At 34.6% G+C, this 26,139-nt stretch overlaps 3 protein-coding genes across 13 annotated transcripts in view; 2 read left to right on the top strand and 1 right to left on the bottom strand.

Annotated features, from left to right (window-relative positions):
- LOC110111802 (pseudouridine-5'-phosphate glycosidase) overlaps positions 1–10,091 on the bottom strand; it is a 62,328-nt gene extending 52,237 nt beyond the window's left edge. Inside the window, exons 1-4 of one of the 10 annotated variants that reach the window (XR_002304922.2) lie at positions 9,949–10,091; positions 7,911–9,851; positions 6,419–6,646; positions 1,424–1,529 (exon numbers count right to left, since the gene is read on the bottom strand). Coding sequence is in view for 4 of the 10 variants with exons in the window: in XM_028695075.1 (XP_028550908.1) it covers positions 1,424–1,529; positions 6,089–6,091 (109 nt within the window). In the remaining 6 variants the exon portion in view is untranslated. Of the gene's footprint in view, positions 1–1,423; positions 1,530–6,085; positions 6,129–6,418; positions 6,647–7,910; positions 9,852–9,948 lie in introns of those variants that run through there. The other 9 variants (XR_003700797.1, XM_028695075.1, XM_020843816.2 and 6 more) reach the window with 9 other exon arrangements.
- A 3,513-nt stretch (positions 10,092–13,604) lies between these two features.
- LOC110111862 lies at positions 13,605–14,262 on the top strand. Its single transcript, XM_020843907.2, has one exon. The coding sequence runs from the start codon at positions 13,670–13,672 to the stop codon at positions 14,093–14,095; it is 426 nt and encodes a 141-aa protein (XP_020699566.1). The 5' UTR covers positions 13,605–13,669; the 3' UTR covers positions 14,096–14,262.
- Positions 14,263–17,004: 2,742 nt separating this feature from the next.
- On the top strand, positions 17,005–26,079 carry LOC110111823 (calnexin homolog 1-like). 2 transcript variants are annotated; one of them, XM_028695072.1, is made up of 7 exons: positions 17,005–17,121; positions 17,226–17,324; positions 17,414–17,483; positions 23,674–24,803; positions 24,884–24,955; positions 25,428–25,544; positions 25,643–26,079. In XM_028695072.1, exons 2-7 carry the CDS (start codon positions 17,244–17,246, stop codon positions 25,799–25,801), a joined length of 1,629 nt encoding a protein of 542 aa, XP_028550905.1. In that variant the 5' UTR covers positions 17,005–17,121; positions 17,226–17,243; the 3' UTR covers positions 25,802–26,079. The 2 variants fall into 2 exon arrangements, with proteins under 2 accessions (XP_028550905.1, XP_028550906.1); XM_028695073.1 differs by having other exon boundaries at positions 17,059–17,140.
- The last annotated feature ends 60 nt before the right edge of the window (positions 26,080–26,139 follow it).

The raw sequence follows: 26,139 nt of genomic DNA, 5'->3' as shown, positions 1-26,139 counted from the left end.
ATCTAATCTATGAAAGTGAGTCAAGTGGGTAGAGCCGAATATCATAAATAATGTCTGCAAAGGCATATTGCTTGTGGTAAAGTTGGATAAGTAAACCAAAATATAATCAAAATTTAAATAGTCAATAATATGTTATTCATTGAGAGCATTAAACGTATTATTAGAACTATGAATGCAATCCTTCGATTATAGTTTTTGCCTTGGGATTGTCGAGACTTAATAAGAGGCAATGTTATGCATAAGGGTACCAAGAAGCATGTCGAGTCTGCCCATGAGATTAAAAAAAGTGTGTATGGGTGATATACAAGGTAACACAGTCAATATTTTGCCTCCCACCGCATCAAGAAAAATATCCTTGGTTGGTATACAGAGCACCTAAACAAGCTATCTTCTTGTCAGCCACACCTAAAAAGACATGAACATTCTGAAGGAGTTCCCTACATAAGAAAAGCACAAAATAAAACACAACATAACTTCCTCATCGTGTCATTTTTATTACATTAGCATTGTGAGGGTCAAAAACTCCCCTTCTTTATCACCTAATACTTGGCCTCGATTGATCATGGTGCGTTGTGACGCCTACGTACAAGCCCCCGGGATTGCACCCTTCTTGAAGCATGTGCGGTCACTTAATGCCTCCAATTTCCAAAACATAAAGTGGAAAAGCCGCCCCCCTTAATCATTATTTCATTTTTTTCTAATATATATTAAATGCTATTTTTTAGTATTATTTATCATTACTACTATTATTTACTTTATAAATAGCCTTTTTCTATAATATTTATATGTGTGAACTCTCCCGTAAATTTTACGTCTCTTATAACTGACAAATTTTTATTTTCTCCTTGTGTGGCAGCTTGAATAATACGGAGGGCCTTCCAAGATTATTTTGATGTTTTAGAATCATTGAAACTATTGGTTTAATGGGCCGTTGTTGAGTGCTTTTCTTCACATAAATGGGACGTCATCATTACATTTGATCAAATAAGCATGTGAAACATGTGGACATCAACACAAATCCATCACTAGAACCAACATGTCATCCATAATCTCAAAAAATGTAGGCAGTAATATTGGTCATTTACGTCATAATGATTTTTGCATTTTTATTTACATTATAGCAATTATAAAGAGAAAATGTAATATAATCATGCATATTAGTCATTCTCCTCATGTGGTCCTCCATGCATGAAAGCACAACAGGGGCAAACAAGAAACTCGAATAATGATGATTCACAAATAAGTAAATTTTTCAAAATTTGCATACTCAAAAGTGGAGCAAAACTTTAGGGATCCATATGGAATCTACCACAATAAAATACAATTCATTTTTTAGTTCTATTTTAAAAAAGTCAGGTATGTCTAAATTTTGAGGAATGTAAACCCAAAAAAAATTCTATTTATTATATCCAAAGATGCTTACCATGTGAAATTATTGTTGACTCCAATGCAACAACCGCATTGCCATTTTTAAGCGCATGATACACATTTGGGGCTACTTTCAAAAGTCTTGAGCATTCCTTTCCATCCTATAAAATCTTAGGACCGTTATCCAACTAAAGAATGTTTTAGAAACCAATAAAATACATGCATAAGCTTTATTTTCCTCATTTCAAGGAGAACAATATATTATTAAAAAAAACTCACCAACCATTTGAACTAAGTCCAGAATGAGATCAATCAAATTATCACCATCATCATTAGCATTATTCCAACCAACATAATCAATCAATGGATGAGCACGCATTCACAAAAATTAATTAACTAGGTTCCCACCACTCAATTATTTTTATATCATTACCTGAAAAAATATACAAGAGGCAGTTTGCAAATAATAAAACTATAACATTACAGTCACATTTCTTCATTTATGTGAGAAAAAAGTTAACTAGAAGAAAAAATATTTGTGAATTACTTGTACAATTTCACAAGTTTTGTTCTTCATGGAGGTTAATTTTATATTCTCAAGAAGGCTGGCAAGTCAAAATTCCATAACGGTTACTCATCCCAATTTGTGGATGACTAGATCAAAGACAATCAGAGAAAAATAGGAAATAAGATAATGTAAAGTGAATGTATTTAACAATAAACTGAAAGTATTTCAGATACACGTAATTATATTTATAAAGTGGTTGAATTTTCAATAATAAAGCAATGGAGTGTAAATTAGATATTTGCAAAGAGTTTTCTTTATGTCATTGTGCATGGTTCACCTAAGCTTTCATATGTTACAGGTTTACCTAAATGCTAATTCAACAATTAAAAATATCAACACAACAAATGGGTAAAAGCCTATGTATGTGAAAGGACTGCAACCATACAACAGTGCTTTTACTGATATAGAAATCACAAAATTGAAGAGTAATAACATTGTTGGCATGACCTATTTTTATCGGGAATAATGATAGTTTCTCTAAGATGATAAAAAAGATTCATTAGTTACACAGAAGGGGTAATATGAGTCCTAACGGCAATAATAAAGGAACTATGATAGTACCTAGACTAAATAAAAGAAAATAGTGATGAAGGAAAATAGAATCACAAAGTATAGGTATTTAACAAAAAAAGTCAGAAAAATATGGAATGCTCCAACCAGACATTTAAAAACCTTCAGTGTGAGCATGCAGAGAAGCATCCAAAATTTACATAGACAGTAATTTAAATAGTACAATTAGGACTATGGATATTATGAAGAAAGAAAATGAAGTTGACATATGCTTACATCATTCTAATCAGATCAGGCCAGATCAAGGTTCAAAACTTTTGCATTTCATTTGTGATCTTATCCAACGTGATACATTAATGACTTCATAACTTGGTTTTTGCTGAAGGTCATTTTTTTTTAGTTCCTTTTATAGGCATTGTTTGAAACCTGCTTCTTCCACTCCGGGTTTTGTAACCCAGATTAAAATTGCCTTTCACAATACCTTCCACAGTTTCCGCATATTTACTTTTAAATTAGTGGAAGTACTCCTACCCAAGCAATAATCTAGTCAATAACCTGTTCTTTAAAACTTTCTCTACTGTAAGACCCAAAATTATTCAGGTATGTGAAATTTAAATACAGTAAAAATATTGTAAAGATTATTATAAAGTTTAATGAAAAATTTATGTAAAGTTACTTTTAACAATAACTAAATGATATTTGATTTAACTGAATGATATTTAATTAAATTTTAAATCTAATAGTCAACAGTAGTTATAGTTCCTGTATAAGTTTCTTAAAATAAGCTTTATGTATTATTGAAGAGGCATTAAACAAGACTTTTGGAATGGAATATGGCTGTGGAAGTTCGGATAACATCAAATGGCAGTTATTTGGCTTGTGGGCCCTCCTTGTCCTTATATGCCGCAAGCCATCAAAGCCTCTTATTCTTATTACCTTGTTAGTTTCATACAAGCAGCAGAGAAGAGAAAATTGCAGAAATTCCTGTAGCAGAAGGCGGAGGATGTCCAGATCTGTGCAGGAATTACTGTAACTAATTCGCTGCAGTACCCGCAGCACTGTAGCAGAGCGAATTTCTGTGCGGTGCAGTTGGTAGCCGGGTGCACATAGTGGAAATTTTCTGGAAAGGTTTAGAGGAGTATTCAGCACTTTCTAGGAGGTAAAGGTTGAAGGTAATTTTGGGAAATTCTAGCAAGAATACGAAATTGATTAATTGATTTCTAGTAGTGCATTGGTTTAATATGAGTGTACAATTTAATTAAGGAATCAGTACTTTGGGGTAGAATTGTTATGCAATCAAGGAAATAACAGAAGTGGAAGAAGAAAGTTTAAAAAAGACGAAAGAGGTAAGTAATTGTTGGTGTGATAATATTTTTTATTATCTTTCAGACTTTCAACAAGTTGATAATAGTACCTAAAACAAGTATATTAATTATATTTTTAGGATTCATTGATTATATGCAGAAGGGAGGCTTTGAAGTTACTTATAATCGTAGAAAAAGGCGTAGTAGGGAATTGGAGCCGACGTCTCGGCAAGGAGGTAAGTGATGCAAGTAATTTTAAGATATATATACCTTATCATTAGATATGTACAATACTTATAATGGCACTTTGGAAAGTAGTCATGAAAATAGATGATTTGATATTATGTCTGTTTGATCAACCTTTTGTGAAATGCCTAGAAAAGAATATACTTACAAGTTTTCAAGTATTATTAACCACTTACATAAATTAATTATGTGAGTTTAAACCAAGGTGTATTATGTTCATTTAAATATTTTCCTTGTTGATAATGTTTTGGAAAGATATCATTTTCTTTACTTATTATGTGCATATTTATATTATACAATGAATGAATAAGAAAGCATGCAGCAAGTCAAGTATGGATAATGAATATGAGAGGTGTACTGAATATCAATTTAAAAAGTAAAGTTTGGCTAAAGATTTATGTATAAATTACCGATGCAGGTGGGGCAAAAGGGTCCCAATATATTAAAATGTTTGGAAAGTTGGGCAAAAGGGACTCCAAAGAAATGAAACCTGTAAAGCAGGTGGAGCAAAAGAGATCCCAAAGAGGCAAAAGGGGCCTCTATGTAATTCAATGGTGATAATGTCAGGTTTATCTGGGCTCCATTGAATATGTTTATAAATGAGTAGTCAAATCTTTTAAATGAGTAAAATTGATATTCAGTATGGATGTAAGAGGAATTACTGGTAATGTCAAATGAGAATTTATGAAGTTTGCTCAAGTACTCTAACTTTTATTTATGTTTTCAATATTCAAAATTTTATAATCATGCAATTTAAATGTTATTTCAAGTTGCATCATTTATGGAGTCTCATAGCTCACCAGTAGTTTATTATTAGCTGATTTTACAGGAAAGGGAAAGGTGGAAGAAGACTAATCTGCAAGTATTTACATTTTATGTTAATGTTTATTCTATATTTGAAGTCTACTTTTGAGGTTAGTAAGTTGTTTACATGTTGTACTACTTTGAGTTTGTTTGGACTTATTTAGTGACTCTGTAAATGTGTTTAGTGAGGTTTTAATTTGGAAGATGCTTCTGTTGAGGTATAAATGGACTTATGGTTGGATGTTTTATATAAACTTCTAAAAAGAAAAGTTGCATCAAATGTTTTTGAAAGGATAATTGTTTATGTGATGCATGTTACACTCAATGGTACTATTTAGGGGTACTGTGAAGTGTTACATCTACATTCTTCTAATCAAGGTTGATCAAAATAGTGTTTCCATCCATTACTACACCCCGCCCATTTCTCAATAGAATAAGTAAGCCATCTTAGGCCTAAAAAATGGCTGCAAATTTCATCTATTCTCCAAGTTCCAAGTTCATTTTCTTACTTACATTGGGTCAAGTTAAAATGACGTAAGAGCATTGGCTATGTCAAAACCTCCAAAACCAAGGCATTAATGGTGAAAGGGTTCAAAAATGTATGAATACTTCATACTAGTGAAAGTACACTTAATCCTACAGCATGTAACTATGAAGTAACTTTTCTAAGATTTACTTGAGAGTAGTATCTAAGTTGAACTTTCACGATTTCTCAGTTAATTAGTATGGCTTTTAGTGATTTATTCAGCAAATGTATGATATTCAACTATTGATTTTACTCAAGATAGTTAAACCTAGACCTGAAATAACAAAGGTTCTGTTTGCAATAAAATTAACAAGTCTTCTGTCTTTTCACCTTATGTGTAGTGTCCTTCATAGGTTAACTTAAAGACTTTAATCTCAGCATTTACAATTGTCAATGTATTGACATTTGAAAAAAATGAACTTCTACGGAATTGTTTCTAACTATTTTGATTTTTGTGGTATCAAGTCTATCTATGGTGTGCAAGTTTGTTACTCTGTCTTACTGAGTGATCAGTTCTTTTTAGCTTAAGTCCCTCGTAAGTTAGATACTACAAACATCTCACACTCATTTTGCCTTGATCAAACTCTTTAGCCATATACAAGACATCGAGATCAAATTGACGGTTACTACTCTCTCAACCACTGAAAGTGGGTAAATAAATCAGGCAAAATTATGAGATTGGGAATTTAAATTATTTAAGTATGACAAATTTTCGAGCAGGAGAAACGGATAAAGAGTCAAAGTTTAAAGTGAGATCCTTGCCATTTCCTCCAGCGGTAGATTGAGCTTCCACTTATAAGCTCTGCAATAAAAAACATCATTTTAAATTGGCTATACGTATAAAACCATCTTTCCACGAGACAGATTAACTGCCAAAACTGTGCAATATAATTTGATCATCAAAAATCAATTTTTTTATTCAATTAACCAAATACTGAATACTGAAGCATTTGAACGAACAGGTGGAGGGCAATGATTCACTCTATCCCCAAATCAGATGAATTTGGAGCTCCGTTTGCGAGAAGAGCTAAGAATGAAGCGAGCAAAGAAGCGAGAAGTAAGAGATGGTTATACGGGTTAACGAGCATTTACCTTTGCTGCTCGCAGGATTTCTACTCGAAGAATCCGGTTGAATTAGTTTATTTGTCCCTACTTACGCCCTCTCACGCCGATTCTTTCACCATTGAGATTTCTGAATTCGTTAGGGTTTTCGTCATCGAGAAGCGAGAACAAGTAAGAAAAGTAGCATACAAGCTCCGGCAATTTGTTGTGCAAGGCGCCAAGGCTGGTTTATGACACTATTTTGGGTCGGGGTGGTCTCTGCATGTTTACGGAGTAAATAATTAAAAATATTGTCGTTTTTAAGGGTCAACACTTGAATTGATCCAAAGATTAGCTACAATACAAAATTACGTAGGATTATAAAATTTTCTCTCTTGATGAAAAAATTTTAGACTATAATTTTATTTACAATTCGGAGTAAAGCAAACTAATATTTCACTGTCATACTTTTATTTAGGGGATTTATATACATACCAGTATACCACTATATATTATATTATTTACATATCTAATATCCAAAATATTAATATTTCATTCGTATCACCCATATAATATTTTATTATCAAATATATCACTCGATCTCCTCCCAACCTCACAACATTATATGCGGCCGGACAACTCCTAAATTCCCCGGCAGAACAGCTCCTGCTAAATTCCCCCTTCCCTGCTTCCCACGCGCATGCTCTCTCTCTCTCTCTCTCTCTCTCTCTCTCTCTCTCTCTCTCTCTCGCCGACTTCCTGCATCACGTGCTCTGTCCGCTCTCTATCTCTAGCCGATTCTCTCAAACTTTTATTGAGGTTTTAATTATATTATTTATCATTATAATTTATTGATGATAATTAAAATTGAAATTAATAAGTAATATACTTAATATATAAATTAAATTCAAAACACAATAAATATAAATTTTAAATGAACTTAGCATCTTAGATCATGGAGTACGTTGTCAAACAGTTCTATAGAATTTAACAAGAATCATCATCTATCCTTCCAAACAAATTTTCAGAATTTAACAGCTCCAAGATTTACTAAATTCAGATTTATAAAATTTACTAAATCTTATAAAGTTATATCTTACTTCCAAACGGCCCCTAAGGCTCTCAAGAGGAGAAGGGTGAGTCAGGAGAAAAAAGGGAGACAGGTGGATGGATACTGAGAGAGGGCTGGACATAGAGAAGGTTTTAGTGCTAGAAAAGTCCCGGGTTGAAATGAAATAAATGATACTATAACTAATCAAATAAAAAAGTGATAAAAATGATACTATGACTATTCTCGTTTTAAGCACCTATCTCCTCTGTTTCTTCCCCTCCCTTGGCTGGCCTCCCCTTAAGGAGAATTTGAAATTGCTTTTGAAGTTCTTCCTTATCTCCATGGTTGTATTCTTTGAAGTTTTCAAGCTAACTTCTTATGCACCAACATATACAAATTTTTCATTGATGTAACCTTTAAACCTTTTCAGCTTCTTATGACTTCTTGTGTGCTTATGCATATACATATTTACTAGTATAAAACAATTCATACCTTCGCTTGTGCTTGAAACTTCTGAGTTCAATCTCCTCAAATAAATTATGCCCTTAGTCTTCAATTTCATCCATGTTAGGAATGTAGCCATAGTCCTCCAACTCCCAGCTCAAGGCCACCAGCACCGCCTCCAATTCCATGTCATAAGCTTCCCCAGTAATGAACTTACTTCTTCTACCACCCTCCATCTCCACCAAACTCCAACCAGGCTCCTTCCTTATCCCCTTTCTCCGCATTGCTGCCCTCACCCACGCAACCTCATCCCACCGTCTTACCTTCGCATAAATATTTGATAACAACACATAGTTCCCAGAATTCTCAGGTTCAATCTCTATCAACCACCTTGCAGCTATCTCCCCAATCTCTACATTACAATAACTCCTACAAGCACTTAATAAAGCTCCCCAAACTCCAGCATTAGGCCTCACTCCTACCAGCATTCCTTCAGTAATCAATCTATAAGCTTCTTCGACCATCCCAGCCCGCCCAAGCAAGTCCACAAGGCACATATAGTGCTCTGCCGTTGGAGTGATGCAGTACTTACTTCTCATGAGTTCAAAATACTTCTTTCCCTCCTTTACCATGCCTGAATGGCTACAAGCTGAAAGAAGTGATACAAAGCATATTGCATCTGGCTTTGAATTGGCTTCCTGAATCTCCTCAAATAGTTTGATTGCTTTCTCAGCACATCCATGAATCCCAAACCCAGCTATCATCGCGCTGTAGCAAACCAAGTCCTTTTGCTTCCATCTGCAGAAGAGATTGTAAGCTTTGTCGATATTTCCGCACTTTGAATGAAGGTCTATGAGGGCAGCAATGGTGTGACCGTTGAGTAACTCAGTGCCATGGTGGTCAACGTAGGCTTGGAGAAAGCTTGCTTGGCTGGGAGACCCGGATTGTGCAAAGGCAGAAGCAATGGTGGCTATAGTAGTGGGGTTGGGATGAGCATTTTGGCCATTGCTTATATCCAGCATCAGGTGGAACAGGGCCACTGCTTCTTCAGTGAGTCCAGCATGAGTATAAGCTGTGATCATTGCATTCCATGAAGCTACATCTTTGTTATTGATTTCATCAAACATTTGACGAGCGGCTAACAGATCACCAGACTTTGCATACCCAGTGATCATGGCAGTGAAGACAACTGAATTTTTCTCATTTGAGGAGAATAGCTCATCAAGGAGCTGACGAGCAAGGTTCATCTTGCTAACCGCAGCATAGCCGTTGATCATTGCAATGTATGAATGTGTATTCTTAACAGGCATTTGTTCAAACAGGTTTCGTGCAGTCTCCATGTCCCCTGCCTCCGCGTACGCGACAACAAGCGTATTCCATGCTTGTATATCGAGTTCCCCTCTTGTAACCACTTCTTCAAACACTTTCCGTGCATCTCTTAAATGGCCACATTTCCCGTACAGTTCGATAAGCGTTGTTTGAACACGGGAATCTACCAGAAAACCATGCTTGAAAACATTAGAATGAATTTGTCCTCCTTCACCAAGGGCCCGAAGCTGAGCGCACGCCTTGAGAACTGATGATAATGTGAAGGAAAGCGGTTTTACCGCAGGGTAAAACTGACGAAGCCGTTCATAAAGCGAGATTGCCTGATGGCTACCAGAGTTATCAAGACATGGATGAAGAGAATAGCCTCTAATTAAAGCAGTCCACACAAAGATATTTGGGCTAATTAGGTCATCGACTATAGCTCGGGCATGTTCTAGGCTACCCAGTTCTGCAAAAGTTCTCACAAGCTTTGCAGCGACGAAGTTGTTTTGAGATTGGCCGATGGCTACGACGTGGGAGTGAATTTGCTTAAGCTGCCGAGTGGTTCCAGCGCATAGATCCACCAGAGAGGCAATGCGATCTTCCTCTGCTCGGCTCCACCTCCGCGCCATATTAATGAAGATGCAGCTTACGCGATCGAGTTGAGTTTTCGTATTGGGACTTCCGTCGAGCAAGGAGAATGTGAATGTGAAATTTGGTGACAGATGGCTAGTTGAGCTCTAATAGGATAGAAGGGAAGAAAGAAGGGCGGCCATACCTGCCGTAGTGAAGAGCTCGGGGAGTTCCTTGTATTCTGATTTCGAAAGCTCGTGGTTGACATCATCGGGCCCTTCCTGAGTTTGTGGCCGGTGTCTTCTATGTTAGGAGAGTATCAGATAGAAGAATAGGCTTTCAAGGAAATTAAGAGCTTTTTTTTTTTAGAGAGAGAATCAAAGATGGGCCATGTCATTTGATATACAATCATATATAATATATTGGTGATGTGACACGTCCTGATTGAACTCCATACGACTTTCAACAACCACTCGTAATAATTTCACCTTTTTTGAATGATGCTGAGGAGGGAAAATTTATTAGGTAGGAATAAAATAAATTGAGATATGTTGGTAGTCTAAAAAAAATTTATATATATATATATATCATTCATCCTTCTCTTTGTTATACAATGGATGCATTTTTATAATTATCATAAAAAAATGAAGGAAAATTTCTAAGGGGGAAATAGAAAGTTTGTGGCCATCAATGAGAACTTTGAACCCTCTATTTTCAATATTTTATCTCTATCAATTTACGTTATGGCTAATCTTACAAGTTCTTAGATAGCATTTAAAATATTTTATTGGGCTTTTGATTTGGCTATCTAACTGGGTCTTTGCTTTGATATTTAATTTGGGCTTCAGTTTTAGATATTGTAATTAGATTTTTTACTTTGTTATCCTCATTTATATGATGTGCAACATCGAACTCAAGTTTAGTAAATTAAGAGCTAAATAGTTTTCTACCAATTATGAGGCGAAATTTCTAACTCAATATGAGAGTATCATATATGATTAATAGATGTTTTATTTTTCCAACAAACTAAAAAGTAATGTTCAGCATCTAAGTCACTGGGTGCTTCGCCATTGTTGATATAATCGATATTAAGAAATAAGAGATTATACAAGTGGAGGACTTTGTTTCATACTAAAGAGTAAGGCTGAACAATTGAATGCATATTAACTTCCTCATAAAATATATTTAATATTAATAATATGATGTATTAACATATTAGCAAGTAAATCAAGGTGATGGATATTATATCCGATTTTTAATTGTAGGGCTCAAACCGTGCAATTATATTAGCAAGTAAACAGGTTTGAACCCTCTAGTATTCAACAATAAATCTGATATATATATATATATATATATATATCACTTGGCTTTGAACCGTTGAAATTTAAAGTGGATGCTCACTCTATGCCGAGAAGAGAGAGGATAATGACATTCTTGTTCCCCACACTATTGGAACTCAATTTATAATACCATTTTATTTGAAAAAATATATCTAAATAAAAATATATATTGATAATTCAATGTGATTGAAAGTAATATTTATCTTATAATCACAACATTTTTTAAAGAGATTTAATGATTGCTTATAGGATCTTAATTTTTAAATATAAAAATATGATTACCTAATCCTCTTTTATTATAAAATTTTGTAGATGAATATTAATTTTAATTTTTTTAAAAGTGTGATAGATTTAGGAGCGATGTTGATAGCCAATCTTTCTATAAAATGGAAGAGAAGACTATGGTTAGAGAAGGATGGGAAGGAGCTATATGACCATAATATTTAATCCTTTGACTCTATGATGGATAAGAAAGAGGGCTCCATTTGTGATGTATAAGCTAACTGTCGATAATGGGTCAGACACACTTTATTGTGGCCACCTATGTTGAGCCATCAATCGTGTCTCCAAGCCCCATCATCCACTCATAATTTAGCCCAAACTCATTAGCTATCACATCCTTAATTGCAACCACTTGTAGGAAGGAATCCACCAAGTTCATCATCATTGGACTTGAAAATATCAGCTATTTTGTTGGTGAATTCTTATAGGAAGCCTCTATGTCCCTTTACACACCCACATATTATTTGACTTATAGCTAATATGCCAAGAAATTCTCTTTTGAAGCCTTCATTTAGGGGTGAAACAAAGAAGAGTTTAGGGTAGGTAATTATCCATCATGAAATCTTTTTTTTTTAATCGAATAATAAGCATTTTAACTATTTTGCCCACCTTCATTAAATGCTGCTGCCCAAATTATAAGAAAAAAAAATCATTTTATTTTATTTCATATATAAAATCATGCATTTCACAATCATATTTTTCCCACAATTAAATGAGAAGCTAAATATGCCTCTACCTTCATTTGAATTTATTTCATTACGAAAGAATTACATCTTTCATCATCCAATAGCTTCCACCATAATGTCCATCGATTGATTGTCGACAGATTGCCTTAACTTTTGATTATCATCTCATCTTCCAACCAACATCCTAGGTATAATATCTCAAGCTGGAAACTCATCCTTTCTCCAAGACTCATCCCCCATTTCATAGACAATCAGATGCCTCCTAACTAATTGTTATCATTCACAATGCTATCCCATTAATTATAAATATTTTTTTTTTAAATTATGATTAAGGGACCCCATTTGCTTGCCCTATTATTATTCCCAAGTCGGTCTAACTTGTAGTGATCATTATTAATAACGTTACTGTGATCTACTGATACTACTTCATCAATGACAACATCATTTGAATCATGATTGTTGAGATTAGTACAACCTCTGATTTGAACTTATTTAGACACAACGTAATGAAACCAAATATTTCAAAATCTAATTCAATGCTTCAAGTTCATCTAAAGATCTACACATTTATGAAAAAAAAAATGCTTTATAAGCAAAAGATTTAAAGACACTAAATAATAAATTATTTATATTTCAAATAATTTAAAAATAATTATATAAATATTTATAATTGTAATTAATAATTTGATTAATCAAATTCATGAGATAAATTAGATTTTAAAATCATGCCTACGTGCATGACTTGTCATTCTCATTTTTCCTCATAAAGGTTGAATATTGAATTATTATAAAAGTAATCAAATTTAATTTATATATAATTCTTATTAGAATAACGCATTGTTCTTATAGATTACCGGATAATCAATACAGTACCAGCTACCGAAGCCGACAGGTGGAGGTGGCCGTCGGAGACCGTTACCGTATAAAAGGAAGGCCCTAGATTCACGGGATGAGCTCCGCCTTCTTTCTTTCCTCTTTAAGAAATTTAAAAAGTTTTATTAGAGGTTGTCACCATCTAGTACTTATAGAGTTATAGTACTGAAAATCTCATTCTGATTATATTTTTTAAAAAATATAATAAAATAAAATCTTAAAATTACATAATTGCACAAAAATGCCCTTAAATTGCTATAAGATGTGAAACAAACACATACCTTGATTAAAAAAATAAACAACTACTTTAATACTTAGGTTTAGTTTGTGACGTCTTTCTTACTGCTTTTTAAAACAGTTTTTTAATACAAAAATAAAAATATTTATAGTAAAAAACTGCTTTAAGAAATAGTAATAAAACAATTCCAAAAAAAACCTTAATCATTTTTAGCACATTGCTTAAATGAACTACTCACTATTCACTAACTATTTCAAGCATTTTGTATTATTCAATTAGCACTTTAAGATATTTCCTGGTCTTTTCTCCACAGCTTGCTTTTCTTTGGCCCTCCTTCGCTACTTTTGCTTTTCACTTTGCCTGTAACCTTCCTTTCTTAGTGCTCACTTCTTCCCTTCTACCAGCTTATAACTCGATCCCTCAAGCCACCGCTAACTCCATGCCAAAAACAAATACATTTCAAACCATTCGAATTTAATTTTCTTTTCCTGTTCTACGGTTCTAAAGATGAAGCAGACAATCTCTCTCTTAATGGCTATCTTGAAGGCGAAATCCATGGCGGTGAAGAGCAAAGCAAGCGCTGTGAAGACGAGATTCATAATCTTCAAGCTTCTTCATGACAAAAATGCACTGATAGGCGTATTTCCGCACAAAAAGAACGAGTTTTCATTTGATGAAGAGCAAGCGAATCCTCATGAAAAAACGATCATTCTGCACAATGGAGCAGTCGAATGCGTCGAAGAAAAATACAACAATCTTGAAGACGATGCTGAATTTGATGGAGATTCTGGAGAGAGGGATGGAGAGTTTGATCTTGAGGATGAGATCGATCAAGCGGCGGATATTTTCATAAGAAAGTTTCGTAAGGAGATGATGATTCAGAAGCAGGAGTCTTTCAAAATGTATCAGGAAATGTTGGCCAGAGGAGTTTAGCAGAAGATTATCTTTCGTATGTAGGATGATATATTTTCTTATGTTGCTTTGTTAAAAGATGGCCATCCTGAAAAAGATTTTTTTGACTTGGCTGCAGATTAATCAAATGAATGTGCGGTTGGTGCAGTTTGTTTTCTTATATTGAATAGTAGAAATTGTTCTATTTAGTTGATTATAATTGAAATGGGTTCTGTTTTGTGTAATTTATTTGGTATTTTGCATTCTGCAGTTATTGAATTGACAGAATATGAAGTGGAATGAGAGGTTATACCGAAAAGTTAGCTGGTTATTTTTTAGGCTTCATTTATAACAGTTTTTTTTACTATTTTTAAGATAATATTTTTTATAAAAATTAATTTTTTTAACTAAAAAATTATTTTAGAAATTAGTAAGAAAATAATCTCAAACGGAGGCTTAATATGAACTTATTTAGATACGAGCATAATATATTAGTAATTACTCACATTTCGTCATGCACTCATCTCAAAGAAAATTTAATGGCTTTGATATCATCAAGATCTTTTTTACCCCCTTATTTTTTCTTCCTCAATCAAATAGATATATAGAATCTTAATATGGCAAAGTTGTGGAGGAATTCTCAAAAGTATTTTGATAATTTTCAAAAACTTTGATATTCTATTCTTCATTTGGAATGCAAAGTTCTGAAGAAGCATGTTTTGATTGGTTGTTGATGTGATGAGAATAATTCATTTGTTGAGGGTGTGAATGATTTTGATAAGAAGCTATTATAAGCTTGTTGCGATCAGGAGTATTCGCGGCAGTAGAGAAATATATAGTTTAACGTCTTAGCATTGTACGAAGATCCAGCACACAATCAGATAAGTGAGAGGGTGTAGCGTTCATAAGAGAAACTAGAGTTTTTACGTGGAAAACCCCTGAAAATGGGGAAAAAACCACGGGGCTTACAAATGAGGTCATTCCTTGGGAGAAGGCCTTAGCTTAATGTACATTTTATAGAGTACATTACATGACGTTAATACAAATAATCACTATTGACATGTTCGTTTGGTCGAGAGGACCGTAGTCGGTGGGCGACGAAGGTCAGAAGGCTTGTAGTCGGTGGGCGAAGTAAGTCAGGAGGATCGTAGTCGGCGGGCGACAGAGGTCGAGAGGACCGTAGTCGGCTGGCGACGGAGGTCAGAAGGACAGTTGCCTTGCGAGGGAGGTTGGAAGGATTGTGTCTAACGATGAAGGTCAGAAGAACGACGTCAGGTAGAAGTCCAACAATGAAAAGAAATCCATATTCGGATATACGTCCAGCGAAAGTCCGATAATCAGTAGAAGTCTGACATCGGGTAGAAACTTGGCGAAGAGTGAAGGTCAGGTGTCGGGTAGAAGTCCGACGTCTGTTGGTAGACGAGGAGAACTCCGGCATCACTTGGGCGGAGTTTCGGCGCCAGGAGGGAACTCTATCGTTAATTGAGAAGAATTTCCGCATCTCATGGAAGTTGGGCAGAATTCTGGCATTCTCCCGAATGTCCGGCATAGTTTCGGCATATTCAGGCGGCGAGAAGAGCTCCGGCGGTGGTCGAGGAGGAGATGATTCTCCTTTTCCCCTTTCTCCTCTTCTTCTCTTCTTCTTCTCTCTCTTACCTTTCTTCTCTCTTGTGAAGAATGAGGGCTCTATTTATAGTTTTTCAGGAGTGGCATGGCTTGTAAATATATGTGATATCAGGGGCGAACAGGGAGTGATTGAATGGACGGCTGATATTTAATCTATTGATCATACACCGTTTGTCAGTCATTTGAAGGCCTTAGTGATGTCGGAATATGACGATCTTGGGCTCGTTGGACTCGTCTCATCGAGCCGTTCGATTCGACTATAAGCTCGCCAAAATCGGAGAATGTTTGGTAACTCAAATTGTGGTTCGAACCTTTTAACAGCGCTTTAGGTCCTTGATTTGGACTCATTTGGGCTCGGATTGAGTCAAATTTGGAGTCGTTGGGTTCGTATTTCCGAGAAGCTCATTTTGACTGTAAGTTTACTGAAATCGAAGTTTAGGTGCTCCCGGATTTAATTTTTGAAGTTTCCAACTAGCTTTTTGCCTCGAGATTCGTGCCTGATCAAGATAATTTTTGCATGACGTATCAAAGCTATTACATTCAATTGAGTTAAATGGTTGGATAGGTAAGCCTGGTTAAGGGGATACATGTTGACGAGAGATTATTAAGTGTGGAGACCGGACATACAAAACATGTCAGTTTTGTCTCAATGAACAGTAAAATCACAATTACTGTTCATCACAGCATTTTTACTGCTCGACATCACGCTTACTGTGCTTTTAGGTTCTCTATGTCCGATCTCTGCACGTAATAATCTCTCCATATTGACACCATCTAAGTTAGATCATTGAGGTTTTATCTTTTAATGTGCTATAAATTAACACCCAAAGCTCATAATACTATTTAGATAATTGATGCACCCATCAAATGATTCAGTCAGCTCAAGCTACATGTTTAATTACTAATAGGCATTCTTCAATGCCAAGCAAAAGAAGAAAAAAATCAGGGTAAAAAAACATATGGAAAATCTTAATTTTAGAATATTTTAAATGTTATGTTTTTTTTTTAATTTCCATTATAAAACTAAGTATTCATAATTATTTCTAGCTATAAATCACATTAAAAGATCATAAATAATATTAAAATATTTTCACTATTGAAATAAATATGTTGAAATTTTGTTTAAGGAAAATTTTATTAATCCGATTAATTTTAGTGAGGTATAAATTTTTATTATAAATTTATATTTTTAAGTAGTATGATTTTTCTCAGAACCATAGGCTCAATAGTCAATTCGGTTGTAATGACCCAAACGCAAAGCTGATGTGTCAACATTTCATTGGCCTCCATGACGTGGAGCGTATACCAGCCTCCGGACCCAAATAAAGAGTTGCCTTTGCGTCTCTGTTTCCACCGGTCTCGTGGGTACTGGAGAGAAGCAAGCTTGTCCGATCTCCAGATTTCACCGCATCTGGGCTTTTACCTTCTCGGAAAGATCTCCGGTTCGTCCTGTCGTCTAGGGTTTTTCTATACCTCTCGCTCTTCCACTCTCGAAATACTCTTCCAATTCAGTTCATCAGTTCATCTCATCTTTGCTTTGATCTAGGGTTATGAGATTGGCGTGATGGGAGGAAGATGGATCGCGCCTTATTTGTTTCTCACGCTTTTTGCGTGCTCTGTATTTCATATACATGCTTCCGAACCGGTAAGTTTTCGTTTTAGAAGGCGGATTTTACTGTCATGGATCTTTGTCGGTTGTCGCGAAAGTAATAATGGTCTTTTTTTTTGCTTCAGTTGTTCTACGAATCCTTTGACGATTCATTCGAGGGAAGATGGATCGTTTCTGAGAAGGATGAGTACAAAGGTATCTATTTGGATCTTATTAGATCTCATTCAGTTTTGTGTAATTCTTCTTCATGCTTGTGGGTAGGCTAATTTCGGATTTTTCTGTTCTGAAGACTGGTTTTCGTATTATTCTGCTTTGCAATATTTTGAATGGGAATTTGATATGAATCAGGGGAGATTTCATGTGATGTTCTGTGCATTGTGTGTTATAATCAAGGTTTTAGAACCACGGTATAGAAGAGTTTGGTGGAGGGAGATGGGGTATACTATTCTCAAGTCATAGATCATTAGATCCTATGTCTAGGGTCGGTTTGATGTATCGTAGCAATTCCCTAAAGTAGGGAGGATAATCCTCTACAGAGTCCTAGATGCGCGGATTAAATATTTTCGAAGGATCTGAGAGAACGAGGATGAATCATCCCAAGATTTTAGGTCTCATGAGTCATGTCTAATGAAATTAAACAATTTTAAAGGAGCATAAGTATAAACTATGCTGTCCTTGGGCCTTATGGTTCAAGGATGAACCCCACCTTAAGGTGGGGTGTCGCATCTAAGTACCACAAAGAGGTCTACCATAGGTCTGAAGATGTATACTTCCTCCTTAGGCCATATAAGATCATGTTGAAGGATGCTAATGCTGATAGTCCAGTTAGGTGGGGTGTCACATCAAAGTACCACAAAGAGGTCTACTATAGGTCTGACCGTCTGAGGTATACTTCATCCTTAGGCCATATAGGATCATGTTGAAGGATTTTAATGCTGATAGTCCAGTTAGGCTCCATGAAGATCATAACTAAGTATAGGAGAGTCACTAAACAACTTACAATCATCTAAGGTCACCTTGAGAAAATCACTATTCAATTTATTGAATATCAAATCACCTAGGCGCTCACTTAGTACAAGTTAAAGTGAAGATTGGAAGGTGTACTAGACCACCTAGGGTGAATTATAACAATTTAAGGATTGGTTAGTAGTCCACCTAAGGTCCATTTAAGGAGGGCTATAACCAAATACCGGAAGATTGCTATACAACTTTCAATCATCTAAGACCATATAGGACAAATGACTAGTCAATCTATGGCATGCTAGAATAGACTAGGGTAAACTACTAGGCCACCTTAGTTCAACCAGGACATGTTAGAGTTGAGGTTCAAAAGGTAAACTAGATATCCTAGCGTCTACTCAATTAATCTAGGTTAAACTACATGTTTGTATTAGGCGAACTAAAATACATTATGGTCGACGACTAAATCACCTAGGGTTAGGATAGGTTGAAAAGAAGGGTAAAACATATGTTTAGATAATTTAAACATTTTTTTTTAATTTAAATATTTAAAAAAGTTAAGTTTCTTTTGAATTTTAACCGCTAAGTAAATTGTCAGCAATCTTGTGTTCATGATAAATAAGTTTCTTTTAAATTTTGATGATGCGCTTGTATGCTTATGCATTATCATTTATCTAAAGAAGATAAAAAATATATGCACTTCTCATGTGAAAGGCTTCTTTTGTGTTACCAAAAGAATTTGAATATTAGTATGACACATTTCCTGATAAAATGCATATGCATTCATATTTTGGTCATGCTTTGATGTCGGAAGTTTTTCTTTTTTATATTACTAATTTTGCTCGGTAAAATAGCATTGAGAATCCATTTATAAACTTCATGTTTATTATGATTGACAACTTAAATCATTGATTAATTAATTGTCTTTCTTGTTTACAAAGCTTCATATCACATATAAGCTTGTTTATTCCATACAAGCATTGTTTGGAAGTCCTTGCGTCTAGACCCTCTATAGTAGAAACACAACAATTAGCGTGTTACTATATCCCTTAAAATTTTCAAAATGGCATACAAGATGATAAGCACATAAATGTTCAATATGTCATTCCCTCGACATTCAACATAAAAAATATCTAATATTCAAATTGAGAAGCTTAAATCATGCCACCTTTTGCGATGTGCATATTCTTTTGAAACATTATTTGATGAGTTAAATATTATATTCAATCTAATATGAGGCTCCTGTGTCGTTTAAGTTATTTTCATCACTAGATGATTAGCATTTAATTTAATAATTTAAAATAAAATTTTAGTTTTAAGTAGTTTTCATGGACTCTTAGTAGTTTGTGTTGGAATTCCTTGTTTGAATGTCATGATGAATTTCATGTTTATGTTGACACTTTCCATTCAATCTAAAGCACATATCTTTTTTATGATGGCTTCATCTATTTTTTGATATTTAAGCCACTTGGAGTTTCTCCGTGATTTAATGATAATTTACCTCCTAAAACATTCATGATTATATGTATAAATATATTGATAACAAAAGGGTATTAGTAGATTTTTTCTCATTGATTCAAAGCATTTGATGCGTGATAATATACAAACAAGTGTAAAGAAAAAAACTAGTGCACACTAAACAAAAAAAATCTACTATGATACATTGATTGACTTATATTGGATGGATATAATATATTTATTGTTTTGAATATATACAATTATATTTAAATCCAGAGCTTCCTAATATAGCCTATATGTGCCAAGATATCCTGGATTTTTACAACATCCAGTCATTTCCTTCTACCATTGCTGGTCATGAATTTCCTTTTATAGCACCCGATCTTTAATTTTCTTTTACAACACCCAGGGGCTCCAACACTCTCTCTAAAGATGGAGAATTCCTAACTTGGGGATAGTTTCATAAAAAAATGTGTCATAGTTTTTTTGTTAAAACATGTGCCATTTGACTTACAAAAGGCACACAAGGCATGTGAATTAGACATTATTATAGCTTTTCCTTGATAAAGTGTTTGTTAATCTCTATATTGTTCAATCATGTTATATTATATTATGAGCAGTGTTTATTGTTGTGTTATTATCACAATATAACTTCATAGGTTATAGGATGATCTTTAGCCACAACAGTCTACAATTTCATATGCTATAGCTTTGAATTCAAACTAAACATTTGTTATAACTACCTCATTCTACTTTTTCCTTAATGTTATTAAATTTCCACTAAGAAGTGCGCAGTAACCAAATATATATTTTTATCAACAATTGAACTTGCATAATCCTCAACCGCTATTTAAAAATTGGTTTTATTCCTCCTCATCATCTCCGTTAATAATGATATCATCAACCTATATTGAGAGGGCTACCGCTCCCTTTGCAGTCAAATGCTTGATGAAGAGGGTATAATCTTCTTGATTTTAGTTGTATCATTTTCTCCTCATTGTTATAGAAAACCACTTGAATCATGCTCCAATTGATTGTTTTGGCCCATATACGACCTTCTTTAGTTTATGCACCATGTTAGTTGTTCCGTTTCTTTTGAAGTTTGGAGAAATTCTCATGTAAATTACTTACTACAGATTCCCATGCAATAAGGCATTCTTTAAATCATATTGTTTAAGTTGTGAATTGAAGTGAGTTTTCAAAGACAATTCTCATATTGTTTATCTTTACCACCGGGGTAAATGTCTCATATTAATCAGCTCAATATGTTTGCGTGTAATCTTTAAAAATCGATTTTGCTTTATGTTTGTCAATAGTACCATTATCTCATTTGTATAGTACTATGGTTTTTCGTTTAGGCGTATCAACAATCTCTTGTGTGTTGTTTTTTTCTTGGATGCATTCACTTTCTCTTATGACATTTCTCCATTCCTATCTTGATAATATTTTTTTATAATGCCTCAGATAAAATGTTTGAAAAAAATAGTGTTTAGCTCACAATAAAATTTATATGGATTAAATAAAGGCATTTAAGTGATACATTGGAATAATGAATTTAAGGGTTGCTTTGTGCAGTCATTGATACAGTTTCTAGCATCAATAGGAATAGCAAGGTCCTTTAAATTTTATATGCAAAGAAAAGTTAGAACTTACCAAGTCTTCATTAATAGTACTCGGGATAGCGTTTTGAATATGTACAAACTTTGGAGTGGCATTGATGGGCACGAATTCTATAACAGAGACGAACTCAATGTAGTTTAGAACATTCTTTTTAGGGATACATTCAATGATGTTTGGATCATCTGTTCTTGAGCAGATAGGATGCAACAAATAACAAAAGATGGTTTTAGAGGATCAAAATTGGAGTGGGTAGAATCTTTATTTTCCATGAGTGGAATCTCTCTATGAAGATATGACTGAATTAATGTTTATTTTCATCAAATGTGATGCCGGAATATATTAAAATTTTTTAATAAAGAGGATGATAGCATTTTTATTATTTTTTGTGTACAAAATAGCTAAGAAATGTGCTTAGTAGTTATGGGGCTTTGAATGAACATTTTGTTGTTGTGTATTTATCATATATATCTTCGTTTGAATAACTTTTGCTCGATAATATTGAAGTTCATTTCCTTGAAATAACAATGCCTACGTGATATTAAGTAAACGATCGATTTTCAATGCTTTGAAAAGTGAGGGAAATTAAATGGGAGAAGAATTATGATTCTCCTCCTTGGAGGAGAAAAAGCCATCCCTATAATAATAATAATATCCATTTTGAATAATAAAATCAATTAACCTTTCACGTGCTTCACCATTTATAATTATTTTTGAATGACTAGATTCAAAGTAGCTAAAAGTTAAAAGGTAAGTATTTATTTATTTTTAGTTTCTTTGATTCTCAGCCATTTAAAATTTATGATATATGGTGGAAAATGTATGATGATAATTGATAAGTGGCTGTTAGACCGGTCCAGCCGGCCCAATCCATTGGGCCGGCTCTGTTCGTTTACGGGAGGAGGCGGGCGGAAACAACAGAGAGCCGGAAACTGCAAGGAGGCAATCGGGTGGGGTCCACTTGCTTTTCAAATTGAATCTTGGAGCCAAAAGGAGTGGAAGCAAGGGCAATTAGGTCCGTTTATGTTATTTTTGAATTGTATGCTTTATGTAGGGAGAAAAAGATAGATTAGGGTTATGTTGAATTTGCTTGAAGTTCTTTCTTGTTCTTCTTTGGTGGCTAGGCTCTAGATCAAATTCTAGAGATTGGGAGAGTGCGATCCTCCTCTCGAATAGAGGATACTTGTATCTTTGCTATTTTCCTTGCATCTACTAGTAAAATACAAGTTTTCCTACGAATTTCTCTCAGTTTTCCTACTGTTTTCCCGCTGTTTTCACTGTTTTCCTGCTCCGGACAGCAGTTTTTCTTGGTGATTTGCTGTAAAGGTGAATAGGAAATACTTGATTTCAAGTATTTCCTATCAGTGGCTTTATCCTTTTAATTAGATAATCAGTCTTACAAATTATGAATGATATAGTGTTCTAGTCATAATGTTTTTAGATATTATGCCTAATATTATAGCTATATGTTTAATCATTAGCACCAAATATATAATTAGTTGGGCATAATTAAAACTGCATCACAGCTCAAACTTGATGAGAAAATTTATAAACAAGCATGACCCGTATTTAAAACTCAGATCATATATGTTCAAGCTTAACTCGAATTTGATAAAGGAATAGCTTGATTTGGTTTATTTACAACCCTATTATCTTGCATGTGAGAGATTAATTTTTAAAGAGAAAATTTAGCCTATTATAAAAAAAATTCAGTCCAAGAAAAATAAAATAAAATTGATTGAAATGTTGTAGGTGGTTCACAATCTGCAATTTATTGAATCTTATTTGGGTTCTCATTTTGACTTGATCAACCCGATCTAAACAAATGTTGGTCTTCATGTAGTAAATTTATGGTATATTTCTATGTAAAGCTTTAGTCCCAATGAGAGGCACGTTGAATAAAAAATCAGAAGAAGGTTAACAATCATAAACTAAAGCCATTCATGTTTGGTGTTCCAAAAGATGCACCAACCAACTTTTTCTGGAAGAGTGGAAAGGTTTTTTGCAGAATGATAATTGTAAACCATTAGTCAAAATAATAGTCAGGTGTAGCATAGTGATCAGGTAAGTTCATATAAAGCAGTTTGGCAACTTTACCAGTAAAAGGGCTGGCTTAGACATTTTGAGAGCGAGATCCTATTTGGATATGTTAAATCGATCTGATGTATTGCCTGTCTTGAATTGGGTTCAACTTTAGAAAGATGTAAGCATAGTTATCGCAGAAGAAAGTGCAGCATTAAAAATATAATCCCTTAACTTTGCTATTGTTCTACGAGTTTGACGTTTTACTGTTTTATTTTTCATCTCGTAGATCATCTTGATGCGTTAGCTTTGTGATTTCTTGTGTCAGGTGTGTGGAAACACTCCAATAGTGATGGACATGAAGATCATGGTCTTCTTGTTAGCGAGAACGCAAGGAAATATGGCATAGTTAAAGAACTTGAAAAACCAGTCAACCTCAAGGATGCAACTGTTGTCCTTCAGTATGAAGTTCGTTTTCAAAATGGCCTTGAATGTGGTGGTGCTTATCTGAAATATCTAAGACCGCAAGGTACTAATTGGATTCCCAAGGATTTTGACAATGAGTCGCCTTATTCTATTATGTTTGGACCTGATAAATGTGGCTCTACTAACAAAGTCCATTTCATCCTCAAGCATAAGAACCCCAAAAGTGGTGAATATGTAGAACACCACCTTAAATACCCACCCTCTGTTCCATCTGACAAACTTTCTCACGTCTATACCGCCATTCTTGAACCTAATAATGATCTGCGGATTTTAATTGATGGAGAGGAGAAGAAGAAGGCGAATTTTCTTACAGGCGATCATTTTGAGCCTGCGATAATCCCACCCAAGACGATTCCTGATCCTGAGGATAAAAAGCCGGAGGACTGGGATGAGAGAGCGAAAATTTCTGATCCTGATGCAGTAAAGCCTGAAGACTGGGATGAAGATGCTCCAGTCGAAATTGAAGATGGGGATGCTGTTAAGCCTGAAGGATGGTTGGATGACGAACCAGAGGAAATCGATGACCCCGAAGCATCAAAACCAGAAGATTGGGATGATGAAGAGGATGGAGAGTGGGAGGCACCAAAGATTGACAATCCAAAATGTGCCACTGGACCTGGATGTGGTGAGTGGAAGAGGCCGATGAAAAGGAATCCAGCTTACAAAGGAAAATGGCATGTTCCATTGATTGATAATCCAGATTATAAGGGCATCTGGAAACCTCAAGAAATACCAAATCCAGATTATTTCGATCTTGAGAATCCTGATTATGAGCCCATTGCTGCCATTGGCATTGAGATATGGACCATGCAGGATGGTTTACTGTTTGATAACATTTTAATAGCTAACGATGAGATAGTGGCTAAGTCTTATAGAGAGAAGACTTGGAAACCTAAGTTTGATCTTGAAAAAGAAAAGCAGAAGGCTGAAGAAGCTGCCTCAAATCTCCCTGTTAAACTTTCGAGTTACCAGGTGATTTTCATGGGAACGCTTAGTTACTTCCGTTATTTTTTTAAATCTGATCTGCGCACTAACAATGATTAGAAATGCAGAAAAAGGTGTTTGATGTTCTCTACAAAATAGCAGACATTCCTTTCTTGAAGGCATACAAGATAAAAGTCATTGTAAGTAATAAAACCCTCTGTCCACTACATTTCCCTTTCTCCTTTTAATTTTTTACATCGTTTCTTCTCATTTTTAGTAGGAAGCCTCTTTACACACCCCCATTTCGATCACCTTCATTTGTCTTGCTTTTTTAGGAGAAAAAAGTAATCTTATTATTCTTCTTCTTATAATTATTTATAATTTTGTCAATCACATGTCCTACCTTAATGTAATTTTGTCAATCACATGTCCTACATTAATGTAAAATGCCGGATTTGTAGTGCACTAATGCATTTCCTTTCCTTGTATTTCAATTTTGTTGGTGTTTGATTTAAAAGTAAAGAAATACAAAATGAAAATTTGGCAAATTTGCAAATTTAAAATACCCTCTTTTTTTTTCATGTTGAATTTCCCATCCAATGTCATTTTTACATTCTAGCGTTACCAAAATAGCATTTTCCTTTACTAAATATAGATTTTCTTCATCTGCAGGAGGTCATTGAGAAAGGTGAAAAACAGCCTAATGTCACCATTGGAATCCTAGCATCAATCGTAGTGGTGATCATCACCATCATCCTCAGGATTCTGCTTGGAGGAAAGAAACCTATAGTAAGTTTTTTCATAATAACTTTTTATTCCCCTCTACAGATTTTTTTTTTCATACTGTTTTTTCCTATTTCTCTTACAATTCCTCCTCCTGTATTCAGCCTCGTCAGGAAGAACCTGTAACTGGTTCAACTAGTACTCCGGCTGAGGAGAAAGAAGATGAGAGGCCTGAGAGGAAGGAAGAAACCGAGAAAGAGGAAGAAATTGAGAAAGAGGAACCAGGAGCTCTTCGCCCAAGAAGGTCTAGACGGGAGACTTAATTGTGGGTTGTTTGAGGTAAAGAATTATCTCTATTGTGATCCAGTCACTATGTTTCAGTGTTTCTTACCTTTAAATTTTGAAATTCTCAGCATTAGTAGTTAGTTTAAGGTATTCGAAGGTCAAATAGCTAGTGAAGGAATTATTGTCGTAGGCAACAGGTACTTTTTATTTAATAGATGTTTCTCTTGAATTATGCTTTAGTTACTGTAAGAACATGTTATTTTGGATGTTCTATTGAGTTTTCCAACTGGAAAAGTAGTCTTACATTTCTTTGTTCCTATTCTTCTTTTTTTCAGTTGGTTTTGATTTTAGCGAAGTTCAATGTCTACGTAAATGG

Source organism: Dendrobium catenatum, unplaced genomic scaffold (genome assembly GCF_001605985.2).
Source record: "Dendrobium catenatum unplaced genomic scaffold, ASM160598v2 fragScaff_scaffold_621, whole genome shotgun sequence".
NCBI lineage: Eukaryota > Viridiplantae > Streptophyta > Magnoliopsida > Asparagales > Orchidaceae > Dendrobium > Dendrobium catenatum.
The sequence above is the reverse complement of the archived record's forward strand: the minus strand, read 5'-3'. Positions and strand labels throughout refer to the sequence as shown.